The sequence below is a fragment of the Anopheles coluzzii genome, chromosome 2 (assembly GCF_943734685.1).
Source record: "Anopheles coluzzii chromosome 2, AcolN3, whole genome shotgun sequence".
Classification (NCBI taxonomy): Eukaryota; Metazoa; Arthropoda; class Insecta; order Diptera; family Culicidae; genus Anopheles; species Anopheles coluzzii.
Window position 1 is genome coordinate 5,582,677 of NC_064670.1, and position 24,063 is coordinate 5,606,739.

The window sequence follows — 24,063 nt, forward strand, 5'->3', positions numbered from 1 at the left end:
CTTTTGTTGGGTTTCAGTATTCGATTTGTTCTTTTTATTAAGGTTGGTTGAAATCAAACATTTCTCACTTTGCTCATCGTTTTTCTGGTTTCCCTTTCGCCCGATCCCGCCAAACGACGGCGACGTTTGACCATCAAGCGTCCTAGCATGTGAACTTGATGGCCAAAAGGAAGCCGTCGTGCGGGCGGAACGTCGGAGGTGTTTTCAATGATCCGTCAGGATCGTGTAGCAGGAGCAGCAAATGACCACAGCGGGTCGTAGGTTTTGGTGGTCCATGACACGATCCGCACGGGGAAACCACACAGACACAGTCTGGCCACAAACAGTATCGTCACCACTGTTGCGGGGCCATACTCGAACGAACGAACGTACTTGAACAATATTTATCAACGCCGGTAGAGTTATTCCTCACTTCACATTCTTCCCTTTCTCTTAACAACCCGGTCCGGTAGCTATCGGACACTTTCACACGGTCAAACATAATGCCCCGTGTGCCATACAAGCTAAGCTCGGCACAATCCGTTCACGAGAGCGCACGCACATGGTGGCATGCGTTTTGTCCTGCTGCAACACAGTCGATAATGGTGCTGCTGTACGGAAACTTACTCCATCTTGGCCAGAATGTCGGCTTCCCGGAAGAGATGGTACTCTTTGCTGTCGCCCAGATCAACCTTGGTGCCACCGTACTCCGGCAGCAGCACCTTTTCGCCGACCTTTACCGACAGCGGCACATGTTCGCCGGTCTGCGCGTGGCGGGCACCGGGCCCAACCGCAACGACCGTGCCTTCCAGCACCTTTGACTGGGCCTTCTCCGGGATGACGATGCCACCCTTCGTCTTGGTGAGGGCTTCGGCGCGCTGGATCAGCACGCGGTCCAGCAGGGGCAGTAGACGCTTAACGGCAGACTAAAAATGGGAGAATGAAGGAATAAAAAAAAGATTAGTTAGACTCATTTCATTTACAGCCAAGTAACTATCCCCGACGTTCCATGTGCTTTTTGCCGTGATACAGTGGGGGGAGGGAGTCGGTCTGGTTGGGATTACGTAAGCTAAATCTCCCTCCCAGGGAACAAACCATGCATGCCGGTAGAAACTTCCAGTCGAAATGCAGCAGTTCCTTCGAGTCAATCAAATAACATTAGAAATGTATTTATAGATGCCTTTCTCAATGAGATCCGATTGCGTTTCGATAGTAAATTAGAACGCATTGATAAGAACATCTCATGCAATACGAACGGGGAAGGAATGTTCCAGAGACTTTGGCCCCTTCTCTGGAAGCTGGGTCACTACTCTACCAGACGCTATGTTTTACGTAAATTTCCCATTCCCCGTGAGATACTTACCATTTTACTGTTTTGGCAGTGGAAGGCTTTTGAGCGTGCTGTTGCGAACAATCGCAAATAATCTGCAGTCACACCAGATTATTCAGGAAATTTGTACCAAGAACACGGGCCTTACCGGCGATGCGAGCAGTTTTCACGTCTTTCACGCACGAGGACCACGCTGACAGTGCTTATATTGGCTGGTCCGCCCGTCTAGAACTTTTTGACAGCAGACGGCAGATGGTAGATTTGACACATTTCTTTCCATCAAAAATGAAAATGCTATTTTATATGAAACAAACGTTTCTCATCGCATTGCGATAGCTCAATGGTCATTTTCAATTTATTTTCACAAAAGGAAGAGATGAAAGTAATGTTTAAAAGCAAATTCTTTATCCGATATCAAAGTTACAGCAACATGCCTCCTGGACTGTCACGCCATGAGCTAACCTCCTCAATCCCACCGGCATCACATTTGAAAGATTGTTTACCTTTTTTCAAGCAAGCCAACCGGACCAATTTAACCGAAATATTGCGAAAACAATGGACGAACTGTCTGCAGACAAATTATCGGCTCCATCGACAGAAAATACGGGTCTTTTGGGTTGTAAGTGGATTGGGCGTTTACATTTATTAGCGCAGACGGTGAGGAAGCTTCTGTTTGTCCCATTTCAGGGGAATACAAGCTGCGGGCAACCGTCGCGTTGGATGAAGGAAACACGCGGAATGCAATATTGTATCAAACCAAATCGCTCGGCGCATCGAAACAGCAAAAATACTCACAAGCATCACGACAGTGCGGTGATTTAGGTAAGTGAACCTGTGTCTTCCTCATACCCAAGCTGTATTCACGTTAACATGTCCGGCTTTCAGAGGATTTGATCCGCAAGGTAATCAAAGGAGGTGCAAACAAAGGGCAGCCACCATCCACTACCCCTATCGATTATGATGATCTTTGCAAACGGTGCAACGAGCTGCCAAACGAATGGACGGTCATACAAATTGCGAAGGAATACACACCGCTCGCGACGACCATGGTGCACGAGGAACTGTTGCGCGAATCAACTCCGATATGGTTGACCGTTTTCCGGTGTAGCGATCCGTGCGAAGGCGCACCATTCGAACCCATCCTCATCCCGCTGGATGCACCGGCCAGCCGACCAGGCGCCAAGTATCCCAACTACTTCGAACACATCACATCGATTCCGGCCGAGGTACGGAATGGAATCGTTAGCACGAACGAATCGGCAGCAGCAAGCGAAACCCTTGCCGACCGGCTGGAAGCAGTGGAGCAGCAGATAAGCTCGGCGGTGCAGCGAACGATCGAGTGGTTGGGACCGTGGGCGAACCTTTTCGTTGGCAAGTTTCGCTCACCGAAGGATCAGAAGCTGGAAAGCGAAATTTACAACGCAATCGAAGAGTTTTGCGTGCACAATCGGATCAGCCGAAGTGGTCAGCGGCTCGTTTCGCTCGTGGCGCGCCGGCTCGATTTGCTCGACGAGTATCAGCTGTTCGAGCTGTGCGCCTGCGAGCAGCTGGATCTGGAAGACGCCAAGGTGGACGCACTGTACACGCTGCTGGTCAGCTTGAAGCGGACCAAGTTCCGGGAAGCGAAGGATGAGCGGCTCAACTGCTATCCGGTGGTGCTTATCGTCGACGAACTGCTGGATGTTATGCCGTGGGAAATGGTCCATCCGACTGCCGAGGTTTGTCGGTTTGCCAGCTTGTCGACGCTAAGCGAGCTGTATCGGGCGCACGCGAAGCGGATTAGGAACGGATACTTTACGCTGGCGGCAAAGAAGTGCTTCACGATCATCAACCCAGGTAAGTGGTGTTAAACTTTCAGAACCGTCACACACTGACCAGCTAATCTTTGTTGCAGATAAAAACCTCGATAAGATGAGTGCACGGTTGCAAATGTACTACAAAGAATGGTATCCCGATTTCGAGCTGCTTATCGACCAACCGCCAAAGGAAAGCGAATTCGGCGATGTTTTAAACACTTCGGACGTTCTCATGTGGGTTTTTGTTAGTTTGTTTTTAATTGAAAGGAAACCAACTCCTAACATTCCCCTCTCATGCATTACAGCTACAACGGCCACGGCAGTGGATTACAGTTTATGAACGGCGAAACAATGCTGCAGCGCGATATTAATTGCGTGACGTTTCTGTTCGGCTGCGATTCGGTGCGGCTTTACTCGAACGGACTGTTCACCGAGATGACCGGCACGCACATGTACTACAATGCCGCCCACTGCCCGACGGTGATCGGTGCGCTCTGGGTGCTGACCGATCTGTTCACCGACATCTACTCGATGCTGCTCGTTGGCAATTGGATTCCTTCGACGAATCCGGCCTACGCCAAACAAAACATTGCCTCCCTCGATACGGTCGCTTTTAAGGCGGGCAAGTGGCGTAAGTATAGGCAGGCAAGCGCTCCTTTCCTCCGCATTGCTCATCTCTCCCTGTTTAATTGCAGAATTCAACAAACAATCGTCCAGTGCGAAACTGTCCGTTAGGAAGCATTCGAATCTATTGCGACTGATGGGCGACTGTCGGCTGTTTTACCAGCTGCCCCAGCGAATCCGGTGCGCGCTGGTATGCCGCGGTCTGCCCGCCATTAATGAGGCATGTATTTGAGCCACTTGGGGGGATGTGCGTAAAGGAGTAAATTCTCTATTTTTAAGCAAACACAACACACCGCGTAAGCAAAGTTGTTTCAGCTGACCAGCACCACGGCAAACAACACACGGGCACCCATCTTTTTAAGGGCTTACGCCGCTGACGCCGCCACCACTGCCAGAATCCCTGGTGTCGTATGGCGCATTCGATTACCGTCAATTGGATAATGGAATGAGAATAATCTCACACTGATTCAATTTGCTATCGACCATGGGCCGTGTGTGTCTGTGTGTGTGTTTGTGTGTCCCTGGAGTGGAAAGTTTGCGCCTGAACGAACGCCAAACCGCGCGGTAATCTTCGCTGCCGTAGACGATCGTGTAGCAGTTTCAAGACAATCGTTGATCGCGCTGGCAATACCTGGCGGCTGGAGTGCAGGAATCATTTGTACGGGGGTTTGTTTTGTAGTAGCGGATTTTTTTCAATTCGGTTGGTGTTAATCGCCCTTAGTTAGATAATATTTATAGTTTCAACAGAGATCAACAGGTACGGATAAAGGGAAAATTAGCAGTTTAAATCAGTGGCAATTACATTCCGTGCAGTACGTTTAGAAAATACAAAAGAATGGTGTTACATACCGAACTGAACATTAATTTCAAATTTAAATATCAAATTTAAAACTACTGAAAGAAGCTCGATTTGTGTGTGAGGATAATGCTCCTTAAAGCCTTTTCTTTTCCACCCAAGTAGCCATGGGCGATACGTAGTTCCCTATTTCGAGCGTGTCCTTCGCCGTAATCGCATCCTATCATTTAATATCGTTAAATTTAAACAAATGTTCGCTCTCCATGTGCTTGCGCGCTCGTCGCCGCCCCTCGTTCGTCGCGTAAAACGGTTATGCGCTACCCAGCGCCGCAAAGAATGAACGCGTAAATGTGTGGCTGCGTGTTTGTATGTGTGTGAGTGTGTGTATGTGTGTGGTTGCGTTCTAACGTTTTGACAGCTGCGAATTGCATCTTGTCTTGCTAGGCTGACCAGAACAGAGTAAACAGAGTGCGTGATTTGTGAGAAGAAAGAAAACCCGCAACAACAAAAAAAAACTAAATATTTTCACAGCTGCGTTTTGGTGGAACGGCCCACAATCGCACAGCCTAATACTGATCGCGTGCAAATACGGTAAAGGTGAACCAAAATCCACAAATCCCATGGTGAGTAACGATGTGTACGTATCCGCCCTGTAACGCCTTCGTCACACATTCGCTTTGCGTACAATTGTAGGCCGCTTCACCGCCCCCTCGTTACTCCACGCATCCGTACCGGGCGACTACATGGCAGTGGTCGTATCCGCTCCTGCTAACGCTGCTCCAGCTGTCGACCCTAGGCGTGTTCGCACTGCAGAAAGAGCTGACCATCAACGTAGCGCCCGGCAATGTGGACTGCTTCTTCGAATCGGCCAAAGCGGGCCAAACGATCGACATCGAGTACCAGGTGATAGACGGTGGGCACGGTGACCTGGACATCAGCTTCGAGCTGGCGGAAGCAACGGGCCGGACCATCTTTGCCGACTACAAAAAGTCCGACAACATCCACCAGTTCCCGGTGCCGTACGATGGCGAGTACAAGTTCTGCTTCGACAATGGGTTCAGCCGGTCCAACAGCAAGACCGTGTTCTTCGAGCTGATTATCGGGCGGGAGGGCGACCAGGACGATCCGGCCGGCTGGTCCGACATCGATCTGCTCGACGGCCTGACGCCGGAAGAGTTCTACGACATGAAGGTGCAGGACATGGAGGACGCGATCAAGCGGGTGCGCAACAACCTCACGAAGGCGCGCCAGCTGCAGGACGTGCTGCGTTCGCACGAGGCGCGCGACCGCAACGTGGCGGAGGAGAACTACTTCAAGGTGAACGTGTGGTCGTTCTTCCAGATACTGGTCATGGTGGCCGTCGGTACGCTGCAGGTGTTTATGGTCAAATCACTGTTCGATGTGGATTCGCGGGCGTACAAGCTGCTCACCAAGCTATAACGCGCTGTTAGCAAATGGGAGCAATCATTACAACTCGAATACTGAAAAGCGCACACACGGCCATACCAATGTTTGCCATACATACCAAAGCTTCATACTCGTCATCGCGTGGGTCTTGGCGCCCGTTCGCCGCACGTCGTTTTGAAACGGGCGGAGATAGACCTTTGCGATCGCTAATTTAATGCGTTTTGAAGACGCATCGAAACCAAGCCAAGTGCCATACGAAGGTGGTACGACCAAGTACGTGAGTGAGATCGTGATCTTGAAACGAATGTCATCGAAATACAACACGAAGGAGATTTTAATACGAAGCTTGGCGTAATGTTTGCGAAAGAAATCATTGCATGCATGGAACGGGCTGTGGCCGAGCAAAGACGCGAGAGCATGAGCTTTAATTTAACTCTCATTGTACAGTGTCCCAATTAGGAACCAATTTCCGTCAGCATCAGCGACACAATGCAACGCACCCGGCCGTCGACAAACGTGACGCTCTACGTCTGCATCGTGGTCCTCCTGTTGGTCTCGATTGCAATTGACGATGTGGAGGCCAGACGTGGCCGTGCTCGAGGCCGCACGAAATCTAGGGTAGGCCGGACGCGCCAGCATTCTCCGCTCTGCGAGAGGTAACGAGACGACAACGCGTTAATGTTTGCCCCTTTTTTCTCGCCCCACTTTTCACAGATGCAAATCGGTCTACCAATAACGGGCAAATATCGCGATCCGGAGTCTGATCAGTACTACAACAACAATAACGTGAGTGAAAGCGTAAACACGCGACAAGAAGAGGAGCGAGTTTAATGCATTTTCCGTTTGTTGGATTTAGGGGGCCAAAATTACGCTTGCATCACACTTTGACTATGAATACGTGCTGGGCCACAAGATTGCCTTCCTGTGCGTTGCCCGCGGTACACCCCGGCCGACCATTACCTGGTTTAAGGACGGCGTTGAAATATTCAGCCACCTTTATCTGCATGTAAGTTGATCTTGTTATTCACCAACATTAAAGAGATCACTGAACGATCATTGTTTTAGGTCCACGAGTGGTACATTGGCAAGGATAAGGTAAAATCGAAGATCGAGATCGATCCCGCCACGCAGATGGATGCGGGCGTGTACGAGTGTACGGCCGACAACATGTACTCGATCGACCGGAGGAGCTTCAAGACCGATTTCTCGATCGCGTTCGATTAGTCGGCTGCTGCAGTATGGCTGCAAACCCCCTCCCACAACACATCGCTAGCTGTTAAACTTCTTACTAAAGAAGGGTAGACTAAATAAAGGAAGATACTACGTTGATATATACATATTTATAACGGAGCAAAGCGGTATGTATTTTGGGTTCGCTTCTTATAGAAACGCGTTCTTGAGTAGCTTGTGGTAAGGTTGTAACGCAGCACATGTGTTCGATCATCGCGTTGATACTTGCGTAGATATTTAGAGAGTGGGTTGGAGCGGTAGATCACTGGAAAATCAAAACGCAGGCCGTACGCGCTTGCGTATGCGCAAACAGCGGAAGCATGTAGTAGCGGGAGCGGAGAAACTTGTCGAAGATCGTCAGCTCCTTACGCTCTAAACCCAGATGCGCACATGCTGATCCCAGCTGCACGATGCCAGTGCCATACCGTTCGGGGCCATGCAGATGGAAGTGATGCGATTTTCGTGGCCACTCAGCGTACCTATGGATGAGTGGGAATAGCAAAATTAGTGTCTTGCATTTAGAGGATTACGCCACCATCGTCTCTCTCTCTCTCTGGCTCACCGTTGTGTGATCCCTTCATGGTGTCCCAGATGTGAATATTGTTATCGTCCGAGCCGCAAAGAATGTAGCGGCCACTCAGTGACAAGGCTGTGAGGAAAGAGTTCCCTTAGGTTTACTTAGCTCAAAATGGGTACATCCCGCTGCTACCTACCACAAGATGTGAATCCACTGCTCTGGTTCGGTGGTTCGTAATGGCCAATCTGTTGATCGGAGCGGAAATCGAACAAACGGGCCGTCTTGTCCTCCGAGCCAGTAGCAAACCCGAATCCACTCGGATGATACTACAATCCAAGAGAAAGAGCGTTCAGATGAGTGACCCGCGGTTCAGCATCCCTGTCCAGGGAATCTTATGTGTACGCAGACCCTCAAACACTTACGCATACACTGTTCACGTCCGCCTCGTGGCCGAAGAACGTCTGCTTCGGTGTGTTTTCCCTCACGTCCCACAGCTTGCAGGTGCGGTCCACCGACCCGGTCACGTACGTGTTCTTGTCCGGGCTCATCGAGATCGACACCACGTCACCGGCGTGCGCATCAAACTCGGACGTTTTCTTGCCGACCTGCAGATCCCAGACGCAGCTAGAACGAGCGAAACGAGGCAAGCAATGAAATGGTGTCGGGATACTTACTCTCTCCCAACAAGGCACTTACATCTTCATATCGCCCGACCCGGTCAGGATGTGTGTATCGTCCAGGAACCGACAGGAGCTGAGGAAACCTTCGTAGCCCATCAGCTCGCGCACAATCTTCGCATTGCCCTGCGCGTCCCGGTTGTTCAGATCGTACACCGTGCACATGTTGTCCATGCCGCCGCACGCCACAAAGTTGCCCGAGTCGGCGTACGCCACACTCATGACCCAGGCCGAACGGAGCGGTATCACCTGTACCTTGTTCCCGGTCCAAGTGTCCCAGATGATCAGCTTGCCATCCAGCGAGCCGGTCACGCAGTGCCGCGAATCGCCCGCAAAGTGCACCGAGTTGACCTTGTTGATGTGGCCCTTGAGGAACTTTTTCGTGGTGATGCGCACCTTCGGCACGTCGCCCAGATCGGCACACTTGTCGAACAGCTTACAGTCGGCTACCTTTTTCTGTTCCTCCTGTTTAGCGAGAGAGAGAGAGAGAGTGAAGGAGGATGATGATGGTGAAGGTAAGCCGTTAGTGCAAAATTTCACCAATCGCAGCAATCGGGGAGACGCTTGATGCCATTTTCCACTAATTAGATTGTCGCTAGGGTAGCTTTACATGTAGCGCGTGATACTAATTGAATAATCCCCCCGCTTTGCCGTGCTCGATCAATAGAAACAGAGCTTCTGCTGCTGGCAGACCACACGATGGAAAATGGGGCGTACCTGAAATTTGGCAATCATATCCGTGATCTCCTTCTTCAATGCCGCCACCTCCGGGTCATCTTTTGGCGCCATGATGCTGCAAAACTAACGGACACGGCACCCGGAACCCACACACGAAACCGCTCTACTGGCACAAAGGCAACTCGGACGAGGGCCAATCAATCACACGGTCACGCTTAACACAACGGCACCCGATTTCAACAATTTCCACGACCACCGACAGCACAATTTGCGCACCACAAACGATCCGGACACCTTCCGGCTTCGAAGATCAATTGCAATTAGCACTGGGATGAAAAGAAGGAGAAAAAACACAGCTCTGCTAGGTCCAGTGATGGAGGCACTACGACGGTTGGTCTGGTGTTCGCGAGAGTTCCTGCTACTTGCAGTGCTGTACCGATAAGAACTAACTGCCCCGGTCAGTGGAGACTTCCAATAAACGGTCGCGCAAACCGTCGTCCCCCCCAGGCGCGGGCGCATATGCACACACACACACGGCGTGGATCGCGGCGAACAATACACTAATTAAATTTCCTGTGTCCAGCTCCACCGTGGCCCCCAAGAGCGCACCATCGCGATTGGGGGAGAGGGTCGCACCGTATCGACTAGAATCGATAGAACAGCGTGTGTGCGTGTGTGTGTGTGCCCTATGCTATGGAGGATTATTTTTACGTCCCTGTCTTTTGGTCTGACCAGTCTAATGTCCTTGCAAAACGCCGTTGGTGGAGCTGGCGGTGGGGTAATGCTCAATGCTCTCCCGTCCCCGGGAAGGTAAATAAAGGTAAAACGTTTGCAGTTACTGGGCTTCTTCGTCCCCCCGTTTCTCGGTCGATGGTACGGCGGAGAGTCCAGTGCAACACATGTTTGACACATTTACCCGATAGTGGCCAAACGTGGCCAAATGTAAAACCATTTCTGGTCGCGTAGCATATCTTTCTTTGTTGTGGTATTGTTTAGTGGGAAAGCATTTCTAATTTGAGCAAGGTACATACGGTACGATTTTACGTGAGGGAGAGGTTGGTCCACCCGTGCTGGGGCTTCGGGAGGGGACTTCAGATCCCGTGGGACCATTGCGCAACGGCTTTCGGGGCTCGACTCTGCTCGCGCGTTGCAGACATCATAAAGATGGGCATTTTTTTAGGTCCCATTTTATGAGCCTACACTACACGACCTTACAACATACGGGCTGTGAGCGGTTAGAAAGGCGTACGCACGGAGAATGGTTGGTTATAGTCGGTTTTCTGTTTTTTTATTATTAAAATCTACCTCGATCTGTATGTGAAGCTACAACGCACATACACGGCACAAGATACGCACGATAAACGCTAATGGCACTGCTGATGATCCACCCCTGCCTTGAAAGAGTAAAAGAACTAGAGTATGAACACGGATCTTACGGCTACACGTTGCAATGCGCAATCGATATTGTTGCGCTTTTTTTCCATGCGCGCTAAGCAAAGTAATGGATTATAATTGTAAAAGGGTTTCCGCGGGCTTTCTTCTACCGCGCGCACTACGTTCGGATGTCGAATGTGGAGAGAAAAGGCAGTCGTCGCGTGTGGGTGTTAATTCTACATCCCCCCCTCCCCCCCCCCCCACTCTCCCCCTCTCCCCCGCGTATGAGATTCTTTTTACGGATCGACGAACGAAATCATGATGTAGCGCGTGCCCTTCGTCGTCAGCAGCCCTTCGTGGAAGTGGGTCAGCCGGCCGGGATGCAGCAACATCCAGCCCTTGCGCGTGTCGGTAACGGAGCAGTTGTAGCGCAGGAACCGGCAACCACCGCCCTCGTAATCGACGCCAGCCGTGTTGAGGGCAATGTTGATCGTGTACGTCGAGGAGTCGTGATGCGGCCGCAACGAGGGCTGCTCATCCGGCCGGTAGCGTACGACAAAGTTCATCAGCGATCGTGGTGGCTGTGGTAAGCGAAAGAATGGTTTTGATTGAATTTCGGTACAATCATTCACATCAAAATGTTAAACTTACATCGTGGAAGTAGCCGATAAACACCTTCTCCTGCAGCGGGCGCACATACAGCTGCAAAAACTTCAACCACAGCTGCTCCAATCCCACCTGGTTCATGTGGATGTCGCGCGTCGGGACAGCCTCGTACCCGCCCTGCAGCCGTTTGTCGCTGTGTGAACCGTCCGACCACTCGCCGAACGCTTCTACGATTTCGCGCAGATCGTCACAGAACCGATCCGACCCGATCGCGAACCAGTACACGTCCGGGCACGGCTGCTGCGGGACAAAGTCGGCCTCCAGCTGCTGCTTGTACCCGGGCGCCAGGTAGCGCTGCTCCCAATCGTGCCGATTGTTAAACAGCTGGTAGAAATCGGGATGCGTGCGCGTCATGTCGAAGTACTCCGTGTCGATCAGATGCCCGTACTGCTCCACGTTGATCACGTGCATAAAGATGCCCTTGGAGCGGAAGTGCCAGCACAGCGCCATGTCCGGGTCCGTTTCCTGCAGCTCGTAGCTAACCTCGGGGAGGACGGCCCGCTTCACCAGATACACGATCGACACGAACGGCACGTTCCACAGCCCCAGCAGCTTGCGCCCCACGATGTCCATGTAGTCGTTCGAGCGCGCATAGAAACCCTGCCCGCTGAGCGCCCCCCAGAAGTTGCTCCATACCTTCTCCGGGCGGGTTAGCACCGGTGCGATCACGTTTCGATTCGCTTCGATCAGCGCCCGCAGGACGTTCGGGTCGTCCAGATGGCCCTCGGAGTCGACCACGAACAGATAGTCGCAGCCGCGCAGCTCGCAGTGCTTGGTGGCAAAGTTGCGTGCCGCCGTCTCGGTAAAGTCTCCATCGTGCTCAATCACCTTCAGCGAGCGGTAGCGTCCCTCCTGCGCGTCCAGGAAGGCCTTCACCGTGCCAGCGTGGTACGCCACGTTCGAGTGTACCAGCACATCCAACCGATCGGCGGGATAGTTAAGCTTCGCGATCGTACCGAACCACTCCTCCAGGAAGGGCGTCGGTTTCTCCACGAACAGGGCCATCGTTACGAGCGGCAGCTCACCACCGGAGAGCGTAAGCCGCCCTTCCTTCACCGTTTGACACTCCCCATCGACGAACGCACCGGCCAGATAGTTGGCGTAGCTGTTCAGCGTCAGCTTGCTCGGCCCGTTCCCATGCACGATGGCCGGTTTCGTGTTATACTCGGAGTTGGCCAGCGTCGCTTCCTTCTCGCTCGGTTCCAGCGACAGCACCACCTGCTCCTCGACACCGTTCAGATTCTGGAACAGCGTGGCCATATGGTCGAGCTTGATGTTCAGCTCCTGGCGCAGCTCCTCGTCCAGGTACGCTTTCGTGTAGTACAGCTGGTCGTCTTCCGCATCCTTCACCGGTGTCTTCAGCAGCTTGTACAGCTTGTCGGCGTAGCCCATAAAGAGACCGGAATTGAGATACCGCATCCCGCGCCCCTCCAGCGGTGGGTAGGCACTTTTGAGTGATTCATCCGGCCAGCAGAAACCTTCCGCCCCGAACACGATGGAAGCTTCAAACGAGGCAAACTTCTCCTGAATCTTTGCCCACGGAGCAAGGAACAGCACATCGTAACTGTCCGTGAACAGTACGAGCCGATCTTTGTCTGCACGGTACGGCTTGAGGGCTTCGCGGAGCAGATTGATCTTGTAGCCACCGCCGACGGACTTCATGTTGCCGCCGAGCCAGGGTTTGCCCATGCCGAGTGTCGTCACGGTGAGGTCGTAATGTTTCGCCGATCGCAGATACCGCACATAGCCCTCCGTTGCATTGCTGGCCACGGTGAAGATGAGCGGCTCTTTCGTGGATGCTGGAATGCGGGGAAAATGTGAGAAAAAGATCATTAGTGCAAAAGAAAATAATTCATTAAATTCGTGAGTGTTCTGTGTTCTAAAATCATTAAAGCGTAATAAATCGCTTTTTTGGCAATAATTTAATATCATTAAAAAAACATTTCGAAGGTAGAGAAGCACCAGAATAATCGAGGTAAAATTAAATTGAAATTAGATACAAAACAGATAACAGCAAAAGCAAAAGTGTTTCAAAAACTGCTTACGGCTGCGCTTTGAAATCTGAACCAGAACATTGCCACGACGCAGCAGCGCAGAATGCAAAGTAAAAAAAACATATTTCCAGCACGGTGTGGCCACTTCTTGCTCGTGTCGTCTTCTTGCATTCGCTTTCGCCAGACACAAGCCCTATATTAATGAAAGCACATGTCTTTTCTCTCTCTCCATGTGCCCGGTTTTTACATTATAGCATAAACATTGTGGTTTGTTGTATCCCTCCCTCCATCCCCTTCCTCCGCTCGGTGCACACATCTGTAAATTAGTTTATTCTTCTCGCAGGCAGCACAAATCAAAGAGCGGGGGCTGTTGTGTCGTCTCTCATCCCCTACCATCCTGCCGGCATACGAATCGTTGCCGCACATTTCCATCTGCAGTCCGTGTTTAACACCATTCGAGATGCGCGAGCTGGTAGTAGTAGGCGTTGCGCTGTAAATGATCTCACCCCAGTGAGGGGGTCAGCCAGTGCATTAGGGGGAGCAACTACGTGACTGCCGTCATATAGAGTCTTTGAAGGGGCGAAAAGGGAAAGAAAAATTTTCCACTTCCTCCACACGCACTTTTGGTTAAAAAGCGATGTGTGCAAGTCGCTCCTCCAGCGGTGCTAGTTGGTGGTCGTTTCTTTTAACTAAATTATCTTGCATCATCGGTCGCAGCCGGTCGCCGGGCCCGGAAGCAAGATTGACCGACCCGGGCAGATTGTGCTGCTCAAAACCTTTCAGCCTGTGCCGGCCGCTTATCAGTTGACCCGTGGCCGCACACACACACACGCGCGCGTGCGAGCCGAAATGAGAAGCAAACCGAAACTTACCATCATCTGCAGCGTAGGAAGCTAGCCCGTCCAGCGAAAGGATTACCAGGACGGTCCACCAGCAGTTGGTCCAAGCGCGTGCCATCCTGCTGTCCACGGCACCGAGATGGAGATTTGCCCCTGCGTTTCCACCACTTTTAGCAAAACTCAACACAACCCTTTCAATGGATAAAACACATGTGTGCAAGGGAAACTGCGAACACCGAACACGACACGCTCAGTGAGAACCGTTCACGATCACAGTTGGCGTGGTAATGGAACGTGTGTGCCGCCAGTCAGTACCAGCAGCGAGCAGTGCTGTGCATCAACGCGACTCGTTTACGCTGTGCCGCTTTGCTGATGTGTGTGCTGCTCTATTTCGTGGCAAAGATCGTGCCCGTTGCGTCTCCAGACTCCCGGCCGCGCTCTCGTCTGTGTGGGTCGACGACAGATGTTGGCGTTGGGTGAGTTTATTTCCGGACCGAAGCGATGCAGCAGAATCGTGGAATTTTCATGTGTTTGCTTGGAGTATGCGGGCCGCGGGTGAGTGTGTTTCCTTTTTTTGGTTTGCACTGTTTCACTTCCTTTCCATCGTTGTAATTTGATCAGTTCCGGTGTTGTGGAATAATTTCGCCCGTTTTGCTCAGCTGTACATGTTAAAAGCTGGTTATTTTTAAAACACGCACACGAAAATGTTGTGATTTTGTTGGATGTTTGTTGATATCCTTTTTTCTGCGTTCTGTTTGGAAGCGATGGAGCACTGTGGGCGAACCGTATGGTCATCATCAATGATGCTAATTAATCGATGAAACTTTATTTTACAATCAGATATCTATAAAGAAAATTATCAACTTTATGTGGCAGTTTTATATTAAAATTTGAACACAAAAAACATTTACTATTTTAAAAAATAGACAGTAAACTGCGGAAGAAGATTGCTTGCAACGTAGCGTACACAGTTGCGTTGGAGTTATGCTCGCTGCAAGTTGTTGTATGCGATGTGCAGAACGTGATGAAGCATAAAAAGTGCGCCACAGTTAGATCGGTTTCGATTCCCTCTATAACAAAGCTTTTCAAATTTAAAAAGGTTTTAAAACAATTACTTTTTTTGAATTTTCAATCATGTGCATTTCATTTTTTTTTGGCATTCGAGAGTTGTTGATCTCTCTGACTTCCTGGATCTCTCACCAGAGGTGTCATCGGACTATTCGATCAACACGTTTGCAACATACAACATACAAGGTCGGACGGGTTCGATTCTCATCCCGTAGAAAGAGTTGTCTGTCAATATGTATGGTGCCTATTATAAGAGGCGAAAGAGACCACCAGGATAAAAGAATAAAAAGATACCTATAAGTCTAGGCCCGCATGACCGCGTAGCACGAATCGTGGTCAGAAGAAGAGGAGATCTCTTTCATCTTTGTATGACCTTCGTACGCCAACACCAAAAGAAGGACTTGAGCTGGCAAGAACTGCTTGGTTATGTAATTTGTGCCGTTCCCTGACCTATTTGCAGTTCATGACTTGTGCTGACTTTTATTGAAATTTAATGACTCTTTGATGACATGAAGATCCACTCTGCACCCCATGCAGGAAGATTACATAAAACGCGTAATTGCTTCAGGCGAATTTCTCAAAAGCAGAGATGCACATTGTTCGTTCGTTTCACTTTCTCCCTTCCCGTTGAATGACAAGCAAATGCGTAAGTTTTTACATTATTATTTTATTTTTACTCCACGAGAACAAAGACTTTTTTCGGGATCTGAATTAACATTCCCGAGTGGGCAGACACACACGTCAGTAAACTATACAACTTCACGCATTCACCTACACCTACGTTCGTGCGGAAATGGGCCAGTTTCGAGGCAGAGGTAATACTTGGCCAAACCAAAGGCCTTGACGATGCCGAGCGATGGGAAGCGTTTATCCTCCGAACGACTGGGCACCGGCATTGGCGGCCGATCCACTAGCGCCTCCGAAGCCCGGGAATCCACCGGCGCCCTGCGAGAAAGACTGAGCGCCGGCATTGGCGGCCGAGCCCGAGAATCCACCGAATCCGTGGCCACCGCCCTGCGTGAACGATTGGCTGCCGGCCGATGCAGCCGATCCCGAGAATCCACCGAACCCACCGTGTCCTCCGTGGCCACCGTGTCCCGGGAAGCCTCCGAAGCCCTGGTTGAACGACTGAGCGCCAGCATTGGCCGCCGATCCCGATCCGCCGAAGCCAACCTGTCGCACTACGCGGGATTCACCTTCTGCAGAAAGACCATTTGGACATGGGCGTTAATTGCAAGATTCAACTTCCCGACCCGACGGCTAACTTCCTACAAACTTACCCTGGACGGGCGCACAGGCCACCATCGCCACGCAGGCAACCAGCACCAACAGACACGAGAAGGACTTCATTGTTGAAGGTGGTGTGGGAAAGAACGTTCTGCGAATCGTTACTAAAGCAAGCTCTACAATTGTACTGATAACTTCAGCGAAGGTACGGTTCGAATTTATACCAGCCTCCCGAGGGTCGGCCATCCCGTACTCGTTGTATGCTTGCTTCCGTTGCTTCCCGTTTAGGTGCGTAATCGCTATCAGCAACCAAACCGGTACGAGCGGGATGGAGCCAAAATCAAAACACGATCGACGAGCGAGGGATCTTCCCCCAAGGGCTAGCGGTGGTTAGCTATCAGGAACTGCAGAAGGTTGCACGTTTTTCCCACAGGCAGTGGGGTTTTCCCGATGCAGCTCGGGAACCACAGGGAGTTGGTAGGTCCATGGGATGTTAGCGCTGCTTAGTGAAGGAAGGAAAATGACTCCGATAGGCTGCAAAACAGTTGCAAAAAAATATCTGCAATTACTTATTGGTATTAGTTCAGCTAATGCATGTACGTTGGAAGTTATTGAAACATTTTTGCGAAATATTTCCTTTATCTTTGGTACATCACAATCGGAAGCATCTTTCTGCAAAAATCAGGCTCTTTGTAACTGTGTAGAGCAAGACTTTCTTGACTGAGGCTCAAACCACGATCATGTCCGATCCTATACGAGCTAGTGAGACTATGTGTTAAATCTCAGACTGTTTGTAAAAGATATCTTTTTCTATTTAGAGTAATTGAAAATGCCTAGTATCCAAAGAATTCGCCCTCAAACATGCTTCTTCTTTTAGGAGCTGGAGTTATCTTGACGATTTAAATCATGGACGGGTTATTAGGTATTTATGAGATTATTAGGTCGTACGATTTCACGACTGTTCCACAGAATGGGTTGCCTAAAGAATCGTTTGATTTTTTTTACATTTTTGTCAGTCCAGTTAGGCCAAATGAAGTCATCTTAATGATTATAAACGTGAAGGAAATTCTTAAGATCCGAAACCCTAAGATCTTGGTTAGACAACAACAAATCCAGTCTGATGAGCAGCATTTTCGATCAATTATATTATCATCACACTGTTGACTATAAGCAACACTTTCGATTTCTGCTCGAAACATTACAACATACCTAAACAAACAAAAAGCATCGCCCCTATCAGCTGTGTTTGTTTTGATTTGCGCTTGCCGGTGTTTCGGTGCTGGGACTCGGCCGCCACAGCCCCGGGGCAGTCAGCGGGTTAAACAGCTGATAACACACACGCACACATACACACACAGGCACTCATACAAAGTGAGCAAAACCCAATCTCGTTGCCAAAATCCCAAAACACTCCAGAGCCGGTTGCGGGAATCGGATCAGCAGAGAATCGGGTCAAATGTGACAACCCACCGTTACCGACCGCAAAGGACACTCCACGGTCATGGTTTTTTGGTCATTCGGTTCGGAGGCAAAACAGATTACGGGTTTCGAGGTTTCTTTTCGTAATCGAAGGTTCGGTTTGCGGACAAACAATCAACAATAGCGTTTATGTTTTTGTATACTTTTATTTGAAAAAATAATCATCATCATGCTGTTGTTTTGCTTCGTTTCATTTCAACTTCCTTTTTTTTTGTCAATGATTAATGATGCTACTCAATATCACAAAAATAAAAACTCCCATGCGAGCATGAGTGGAGAGTGTGTGTGTGTGTCGATGAATGATGTGATGAAAATCATCGTCTTTTAGCTGGTTTTGTACTGTTTCGTTTGCTTAATTCGTTTGCTCGCGCACCCCTCCCGAAAACACCGTGCCAACCTGTGTCTAGTGGGCTACGATCGACTGAGCACCAGCGTTGGCAGCGGAACCGGCCAGACCGCCACCGAATCCACCGTGACCGCCGCCCTGGGTGAACGATTGCGACGCAGCATTGGCAGCCGATCCCGAGAAGCCACCGAAGCCCGGGAATCCACCGTGTCCACCGCCACCGCCCTGCGTGAACGACTGAGCACCGGCGTTGGCAGCCGATCCACCGAAACCGCCTCCGTGGCCACCGCCCTGCGTGAACGACTGAGTGCCAGCGTTGGCAGCCGATCCGGCCAGACCACCGCTGAAGCCTCCGTGGCCACCGCCCTGGTTGAACGACTGAGCGCCAGCGTTAGCGGCCGATCCCGAGAATCCTCCAAATCCGGGGAATCCACCGTGCCCGCCCGAACCGCCCTGGTTGAACGATTGGGCGCCAGCGTTAGCGGCCGAGCCGGAAAGTCCACCGAAACCGCCACCATGTCCGGGGAAGCCACCGCCGAAGCCTCCGCCCTGGTTGAACGATTGGGCACCGGCATTGGCAGCGCTGCCGGACAGGCCACCCGGTGCATTACGCACGACACGGATCGGGGCAATGGGCAGATCCGCATCATCCAGCAGGATCACTGTAACGAGAGCGACATCACCATTAGGACACACACTCGGGGGACTAAGCTCGCCGTCTACTTACGCTGGTACGGGGCAGCCGAAACGGTGGCCAGAATGACCGCAGCAAACACCACAAACGACTGCATACTCTTGTCTTCTGAGCAGACTTCTCACACGAACAAATCCTCACGTCAACTCGGTACGGCTTGCGATTGCGCAATGATGCTCCAGTAGGCACATCCTAGCAGTATTTATATGGCGACGGCCGTACCCCTTACGATTTCGAACCCTTCCGCAGCCCGCCGAGGTGTACCTGTCCTAGGGTGGCTAACAATGGCTGCCAACAAACTCAAACTCTTGCCGAGGAAAGATTGAACGAACAGGAAGGGAATTGCCTGGGAGGGATTGGAAGGAAGGGCGAGTTTTTGCTCTGTCCGATATGTTTGTCTGTGCGTAGTGGGTAAAGTCTGCACGAGACGAGGGCTCGACCAGGTCCCGCCGGGAGGGGAGGTGGGACAGGGTGACGTGTGAGTCAGCAGCTAATTCCGTGGTGTAAAGCAAGAGACCGGAGAGTACGGGACTCGCTTGCAACCACACTCGCTCTTGCCTCTTCAGGCGATGGGTCTTCGTTCTTGAGACGCTTAAAATCCAGTTTTTAAACCATTCTGTCAATCCCAGCGCCCATCAGCGCCCATCGAATTACGATCATCAGCGATCGTGTGGGCAAGATGAGGGCAATCATGCGCTCGGGCTGGACTAACCTAGAGTTGCACGGGAATGGATGGTGCATGTAGGTGTATGTGTGTGTGTGTGTGTGTGTGCGTCCCGGGAGGAACTCTGACCCCCTGCGGGCTGGAGTAGAGCATCAGGTTCTGCAAGCCTGCTGTAGCCTGCTACAGTGTAGTGTGCTACGATTCAGCACTTTTTTCCGTATGATTGATGTACCGAATTCACCGGGGGGACGTAGGTGAGTTGGAAGAACCCGTGTACAAAGCAATGTTGATCACTCGAGTGCGTTCTTTTGATGGTTGGAGATCAGTGTCAGCTTTTGGTTGAAGAGCCCTATCAGAAAAAAATATCATTCAAAAAGAAAGAAGGACTGATTTTGTTGACGGACAACTGAGGAAAAGAAGATTTGATAATATTTTCTCCGTTATGTAAGCGAAAAAGAGATAAGCGATTTCTTTTGTATCTCTTCTGAGCATTCTCCTTGGTTGTGATTTTTACTGCAGGACGCAAGGTAACAACCCTTAATGCGAAGAATTGTCATGGTTGTGACTTCTGTTTATCATATTTTACAACATATTTTTGTTTTATATCTGCAAGTGTTACTATAACAATTGTTGAATGGTATGTGAACTCGTTCGTATCGATTTATAGGTAAAACGTTACTTCAGAGACGTCATTGGATCGGCATTGAAATGTTTCGGTATCCAAATGGTGACAACTAATTACGTCGTGAGATACAAAGCATTGTCATATAAAAGATCAACGGAAAGATCTATAAAATCGATGTTTTACCTGAACATTATTATGGTAAGGTCTTCTGACTAGAAGGCAATGATGGGTTGTCGCTATAGGCGTGTTTTGATGCATTGTTAAAGATTATAATATTTCCTACTACATAGTAAGGGGAGGTGGTTCTGTTGACAGATACGTCCACCTTACTGAGGTCGATCAAGAATGATAAAAATATCTATACTTGGGATTTCCACCAAAGCCCATTCCGGTTTTGCAGTTTGCAGAACAGAAAGGTCAACATTCGGAACGCGGAAGATTCATAACGAACGAAGGACAAGAACAATGCTGAAAATAGTGACTAAATCACGTATTCTATAACCATGAGCGTAGATTTTGTATTCGTATTAGCATCAAATTCGATCGAAAATAGGGAAAACATATCTCTTTACTGCAGCATTTCGTGGTACGAAACCGGGTGAAAATTATACATTTTTAACGAACCACTTTTGGCCAGTTATTGAACGATAACATAAATCATTCGACAGACTTGGAATGTAGAATAGTAAAATTTTCACAATCAACTGTGTTTGATGTTTGTAAAATCTTTTATAAGTTTAAAGATATTAATTTCAAATTATTGCATATTAATTATTATAAAATAAGCGTTAATTCAGTTAAGAGGTAACGAAAAAAGTAAACTCCAGAGCGTCGTTAAGCTATGGCGACAAAACAACAAACGCCAACAAAAGACTTCAACGGCGCACCTGTCATCAAGCAACGAACCCATTAATAATCACCTTGCTCTGGAGCTTTCTTTCGTTTCGTGCTGTAGGTCGCCTACTTCGGCTGCTGCCAGTAGCGCCAAATGTGAGAACCGATGACATGTTTACAATCGATTGTGAATGCAGAAAGGAAACAATAATACACAAATAAACGCGAGAGTTTGTTTTACAATAAAAGGTTTAATTTATCCAAACGTATCACAATCGACCACCTTGAAAGTATGCGTGCTGTTATCGCGCAGTTTTGCTGTTGCTGCGGTTCGCTATTTGTTGTACAATGTTGTTTTTTGATGTCGTCGTTGTTGTTTTTTTTTTCTCATCTACCACTCCGTCGTTATGTCTAACAAACGCGGATGCAAGTGTCATGTGTGTCATTGTAATTTCGTTCGCGCATATGTGCTTTTGTTACGTTTCTTTTTTGTCTGCGCTTCTTGTGTTTGTGTGTGTATTTTGTACGGACTGCCGATTTCTAGAACGTAATCCCGGCCGTCAGTGGAGTACCATGCGTACTAGTACTTATGCGTTTATGTGCCTTTTTGTTCATTTCCTTGCTCCGTTGCAGATGTTGTTGCTCTGCCCCCATTTGCGAACGATCACGCGTCCGTAGAGGGTGCGGACAGTTGAAAGCGTCCGGTTCGTCGCTTAACCGCTGAAGGACTGAGCGCCGGCATTGGCAGCCGAGCCGCTGAATCCACCGAAGCCTGGGAATCCGGAACCGCCCGAGAAGGACTGAGCGCCGGCGCTGGCGGCCGAACCTCCGAATCCGCCGAATCCACCACCGAACGACTGCGAGGCAGCGTTAGCGGACGAGCCGGAGAAGCCACCGAAGCCGGGGAATCCACCGCCACCGGCCGAGAAGGACTGAGCGCCGGCGTTGGCCGCACTGCCGCTGAACTGTGCAGCACGTGCTACACGGGCCACTGGAGCATCGACCGGGACCAGGTAAGCGACTGTGGAAATATGTGTAAGAATTAGGCGTCGCACACACGGTCGTACACTCAGCCGAAGGATGTCTCCGGCGAAGGGACATCGCACAGCGGACAACACTCACTTTGGTACGGGGCACAGTTGGCAACGGCCAGCACGGCGGCCAGGACAAGAGCACAGACCATAACCTTCATCTTGATGCTATGTTACACTGCACGTACACGGACGGACGACGAAACGCGGGTAGTAGTACTACTTGGAGAGCTTAAGCTGAGCGACTGATATCGTACATCCCGGTAACGGTGTGCTTTATATATCGCTCCCAATCGAAAACTGTCGCCACGATTTTCACGCACACGATGACCCGATCGACCCTCCCTCCCATTAGGTTGTCCCCAATCGGCAGCTTCCTGCCCCACGATCGCGCAGTGATCGTGTAGGGCCTTGTACGTTTTTTGGGTGAGAATCGTTCGATCCGATCGTTCAAGACCAGTTTTCCACCCAGTTGGTTTCGGTTTCGGAAGAGGCAGGACGGAGGGGCGAACGTTTGCAAGAGAGTATCGCAGTAACGCAGCCTAGTGTGCTATCACATCCGTACGCACACTCACACACAGGGGGTTGACAAGCTCGCATAGGTCCCGGCCGGTATTCCCACCTTGCGAAGAAGACACACCACGCGCACGGTGGAGGCTGGATTTTGCATTTCGGTCACTCGTGTGCGCGGTTGGCTGGCAGAAATGTAAATTTTGTCGTAAAAATACGTGCCTTTTTTCCTTTCCCCCGCTTGTATGTTGGCACAGGTAGATCGAAGACTGTTCCGCAGACGGAAGAGTGCGTAACTGAGTGCGGGTGAAGTCGGATAAAGTGGTCGTTTTGGATGGGCCTGTTGGGCAATGGGTTGGCACTCATTCGCCATCCCAGCCGGCCCGAGCGGCCATTAGTAGTGTGCCAATGTTTGGTGAAGCGTCCCGGTCGATTTGATAAACACTAATGCACATATATACACGTCATGTATTTATCTGCTTTGATTAGCAGTTTACTCTTCCATTTTTAAGATTCGGTGTTGCTTTTCTTCTTTCCTGCTATATTTATTGTTTGTGCGTTTTTTTTCCTCGAGGGAAAACCAGCTTTTTTGTTGTTCGAGCGAGAGGTTGTTGGTTTTGACTTTCGTTTCAGGGGACTTTTATCAGCAAAATCCAACAAAAAAGAGAAGCTAACCCATATGCTTCCCGCTTGGGAGCAGACGGAAATCAAACAAACTCATTCAAACGAAACGAACGACCAGATGAAGTCAGCACCTACAAAACCAGATCACGATCTTTATTGGTGATTTTTGCATGCTGTTTGTTTGTTTTCTTTTTTTTTGTGGTGGAACAGTTAATCAGTTGAAGTTTGGCCAAAACACAACATTGGGTTAAGGGTGAAGGGAAGCTGGATTAAAACTAGTTTGGATTTCCGGTAAATTGCCAAAATTGGAAGAGAAAGCAACGTCGTTGCACGACAAGTTGGACGAGAGTCGAGCGTCTAAGGGGGTTATTACTTTCACAGGTCACGTAATTGAAGACGAATAGTATTTGTTTGACCAGAATATCTCACTTCTACAATGATGTTATCACGATCCGATGAGTCAGTCGCGTTCACCTCCCCACCGAAGCTCTTATCCCCAAAAACCCTTATTTATCGGTTGTTGTTGTTATTTGCTCTAGTCATACTGTTTGCTTCATCAACAGTCACCACGGTGGTAGAAATTCTTCCCATCCACAGGCAGACGGCATCTGTTTACATTTTGACGGCAAAAACCCCACCCGACGCAGCCAAAAAGCTTCTATGTTTGTGCGTGTAAACATAACCTCCTTCAAGGTTGAACCGTTGCGTTTCGTCTTAATCACACTATTGGGATGGTAGGGTAGTTTTTGTGTTCATGCTTGGTGTGACCTCTTATTTCGTAATAATTTCAAGAACTTTTTTGTTTTGAAGTTTCCTAACCTTTCGGGGGACTTAAGACAAAACGGGATGGACGACGTGCTAATAACCCACCGATGGTCATTTGTCGCTAGGATCAAACCGGTTCTATCTTAGAGGGCCGGAAGTAATTCCACAACCTAGAAGCTCGGAAGTGAATCCAATCAACTCCGAAGGTAAATGTTTTGGAAGTTTGCTCTCCACCGCTTCCTAATAAAAGGGTTTTGTGAAATCGGAATCTCATTACCGGGTGCTGTTA

At 49.8% G+C, this 24,063-nt stretch overlaps 7 protein-coding genes across 9 annotated transcripts; 3 read left to right on the forward strand and 4 right to left on the reverse strand.

The window, feature by feature from the left end:
• Position 1: 1 nt before the first annotated feature.
• Positions 2 to 1,496, reverse strand: LOC120951556 (10 kDa heat shock protein, mitochondrial-like). Its single transcript, XM_040370336.2, has 2 exons — positions 1,343 to 1,496; positions 2 to 905 (listed from the first exon to the last, which is right to left on the reverse strand). Exons 1-2 carry the CDS (start codon positions 1,343 to 1,345, stop codon positions 603 to 605), a joined length of 306 nt encoding a protein of 101 aa, XP_040226270.1. The 5' UTR covers positions 1,346 to 1,496; the 3' UTR covers positions 2 to 602.
• Positions 1,497 to 1,596: 100 nt separating this feature from the next.
• LOC120951549 (uncharacterized) lies at positions 1,597 to 4,088 on the forward strand. Its single transcript, XM_040370325.2, has 6 exons — positions 1,597 to 1,928; positions 1,997 to 2,131; positions 2,195 to 3,145; positions 3,204 to 3,339; positions 3,411 to 3,736; positions 3,801 to 4,088. Exons 1-6 carry the CDS (start codon positions 1,865 to 1,867, stop codon positions 3,959 to 3,961), a joined length of 1,773 nt encoding a protein of 590 aa, XP_040226259.2. The 5' UTR covers positions 1,597 to 1,864; the 3' UTR covers positions 3,962 to 4,088.
• Positions 4,089 to 4,244: 156 nt separating this feature from the next.
• LOC120951555 (immunoglobulin domain-containing protein oig-4-like) lies at positions 4,245 to 7,269 on the forward strand. Of its 2 annotated transcripts, none has more exons than XM_040370335.2 (5): positions 4,245 to 4,387; positions 6,380 to 6,550; positions 6,647 to 6,718; positions 6,789 to 6,938; positions 6,998 to 7,269. In XM_040370335.2, the coding sequence occupies exons 2-5, from the start codon at positions 6,422 to 6,424 to the stop codon at positions 7,154 to 7,156; spliced, it is 510 nt and encodes a 169-aa protein (XP_040226269.1). In that variant the 5' UTR covers positions 4,245 to 4,387; positions 6,380 to 6,421; the 3' UTR covers positions 7,157 to 7,269. The 2 variants fall into 2 exon arrangements, with proteins under 2 accessions (XP_040226269.1, XP_040226268.1); XM_040370334.2 differs by having other exon boundaries at positions 4,252 to 4,486.
• LOC120951554 (transmembrane emp24 domain-containing protein 1) lies at positions 4,508 to 6,270 on the forward strand. Its single transcript, XM_040370333.2, has 2 exons — positions 4,508 to 5,148; positions 5,219 to 6,270. Exons 1-2 carry the CDS (start codon positions 5,146 to 5,148, stop codon positions 5,963 to 5,965), a joined length of 750 nt encoding a protein of 249 aa, XP_040226267.2. The 5' UTR covers positions 4,508 to 5,145; the 3' UTR covers positions 5,966 to 6,270.
• Positions 7,264 to 9,639, reverse strand: LOC120951553 (guanine nucleotide-binding protein subunit beta-2). Its single transcript, XM_040370331.2, has 6 exons — positions 9,074 to 9,639; positions 8,376 to 8,821; positions 8,102 to 8,303; positions 7,876 to 8,005; positions 7,725 to 7,811; positions 7,264 to 7,641 (listed from the first exon to the last, which is right to left on the reverse strand). Exons 1-6 carry the CDS (start codon positions 9,143 to 9,145, stop codon positions 7,535 to 7,537), a joined length of 1,044 nt encoding a protein of 347 aa, XP_040226265.1. The 5' UTR covers positions 9,146 to 9,639; the 3' UTR covers positions 7,264 to 7,534.
• Positions 9,640 to 10,295: 656 nt separating this feature from the next.
• On the reverse strand, positions 10,296 to 14,659 carry LOC120951548 (procollagen-lysine,2-oxoglutarate 5-dioxygenase). Its single transcript, XM_040370324.2, has 3 exons — positions 13,941 to 14,659; positions 11,060 to 12,873; positions 10,296 to 10,989 (listed from the first exon to the last, which is right to left on the reverse strand). Exons 1-3 carry the CDS (start codon positions 14,023 to 14,025, stop codon positions 10,705 to 10,707), a joined length of 2,184 nt encoding a protein of 727 aa, XP_040226258.2. The 5' UTR covers positions 14,026 to 14,659; the 3' UTR covers positions 10,296 to 10,704.
• Positions 14,660 to 15,622: 963 nt separating this feature from the next.
• LOC120948842 (uncharacterized) lies at positions 15,623 to 22,148 on the reverse strand. 2 transcript variants are annotated; one of them, XM_040365606.2, is made up of 3 exons: positions 21,967 to 22,148; positions 18,104 to 18,689; positions 15,623 to 16,005 (listed from the first exon to the last, which is right to left on the reverse strand). In XM_040365606.2, the coding sequence occupies exons 1-3, from the start codon at positions 22,034 to 22,036 to the stop codon at positions 15,843 to 15,845; spliced, it is 819 nt and encodes a 272-aa protein (XP_040221540.2). In that variant the 5' UTR covers positions 22,037 to 22,148; the 3' UTR covers positions 15,623 to 15,842. The 2 variants fall into 2 exon arrangements, with proteins under 2 accessions (XP_040221540.2, XP_040221539.2); XM_040365605.2 differs by lacking the exons at positions 15,623 to 16,005; positions 21,967 to 22,148 and adding an exon at positions 18,755 to 18,910 and having other exon boundaries at positions 17,808 to 18,689.
• Between the last annotated feature and the right edge of the window lie 1,915 nt (positions 22,149 to 24,063).

What these genes read in the sequence shown, in the direction of transcription:
- LOC120951553 (XM_040370331.2), bottom strand. Translation starts at nt 9,145, where the DNA reads ATGGCGCCAAAAGATGACCCGGAGGTGGCGGCATTGAAGAAGGAGATC. An exon ending in ATATGATTGCCAAATTTCAG is followed by an intron (nt 8,822 to 9,073) that starts GTACGCCCCATT and finishes CTCGCTAAACAG; the next exon opens with GAGGAACAGAAAAAGGTAGC. An exon ending in CAGTGGATTCACATCTTGTG is followed by an intron (nt 7,812 to 7,875) that starts GTAGGTAGCAGC and finishes CTTTCCTCACAG; the next exon opens with CCTTGTCACTGAGTGGCCGC.
- LOC120951555 (XM_040370335.2), top strand. Translation starts at nt 6,422, where the DNA reads ATGCAACGCACCCGGCCGTCGACAAACGTGACGCTCTACGTCTGCATC. An exon ending in GAGGCCGCACGAAATCTAGG is followed by an intron (nt 6,551 to 6,646) that starts GTAGGCCGGACG and finishes CACTTTTCACAG; the next exon opens with ATGCAAATCGGTCTACCAAT. An exon ending in TCAGCCACCTTTATCTGCAT is followed by an intron (nt 6,939 to 6,997) that starts GTAAGTTGATCT and finishes TCATTGTTTTAG; the next exon opens with GTCCACGAGTGGTACATTGG.
- LOC120951548 (XM_040370324.2), bottom strand. Translation starts at nt 14,025, where the DNA reads ATGGCACGCGCTTGGACCAACTGCTGGTGGACCGTCCTGGTAATCCTT. An exon ending in TTCCTACGCTGCAGATGATG is followed by an intron (nt 12,874 to 13,940) that starts GTAAGTTTCGGT and finishes CCCGCATTCCAG; the next exon opens with CATCCACGAAAGAGCCGCTC. An exon ending in TTATCGGCTACTTCCACGAT is followed by an intron (nt 10,990 to 11,059) that starts GTAAGTTTAACA and finishes CGCTTACCACAG; the next exon opens with CCACCACGATCGCTGATGAA.
- LOC120951549 (XM_040370325.2), top strand. Translation starts at nt 1,865, where the DNA reads ATGGACGAACTGTCTGCAGACAAATTATCGGCTCCATCGACAGAAAAT. An exon ending in ACGACAGTGCGGTGATTTAG is followed by an intron (nt 2,132 to 2,194) that starts GTAAGTGAACCT and finishes TCCGGCTTTCAG; the next exon opens with AGGATTTGATCCGCAAGGTA. An exon ending in AACACTTCGGACGTTCTCAT is followed by an intron (nt 3,340 to 3,410) that starts GTGGGTTTTTGT and finishes CATGCATTACAG; the next exon opens with CTACAACGGCCACGGCAGTG.
- LOC120948842 (XM_040365606.2), bottom strand. Translation starts at nt 22,036, where the DNA reads ATGAAGGTTATGGTCTGTGCTCTTGTCCTGGCCGCCGTGCTGGCCGTT. An exon ending in CAACTGTGCCCCGTACCAAA is followed by an intron (nt 18,690 to 21,966) that starts GTGAGTGTTGTC and finishes CTCTCGTTACAG; the next exon opens with TGATCCTGCTGGATGATGCG. An exon ending in GCTGCCAACGCTGGTGCTCA is followed by an intron (nt 16,006 to 18,103) that starts GTCGATCGTAGC and finishes ATCGGCCGGCAG; the next exon opens with CCAATCGTTCACGCAGGGCG.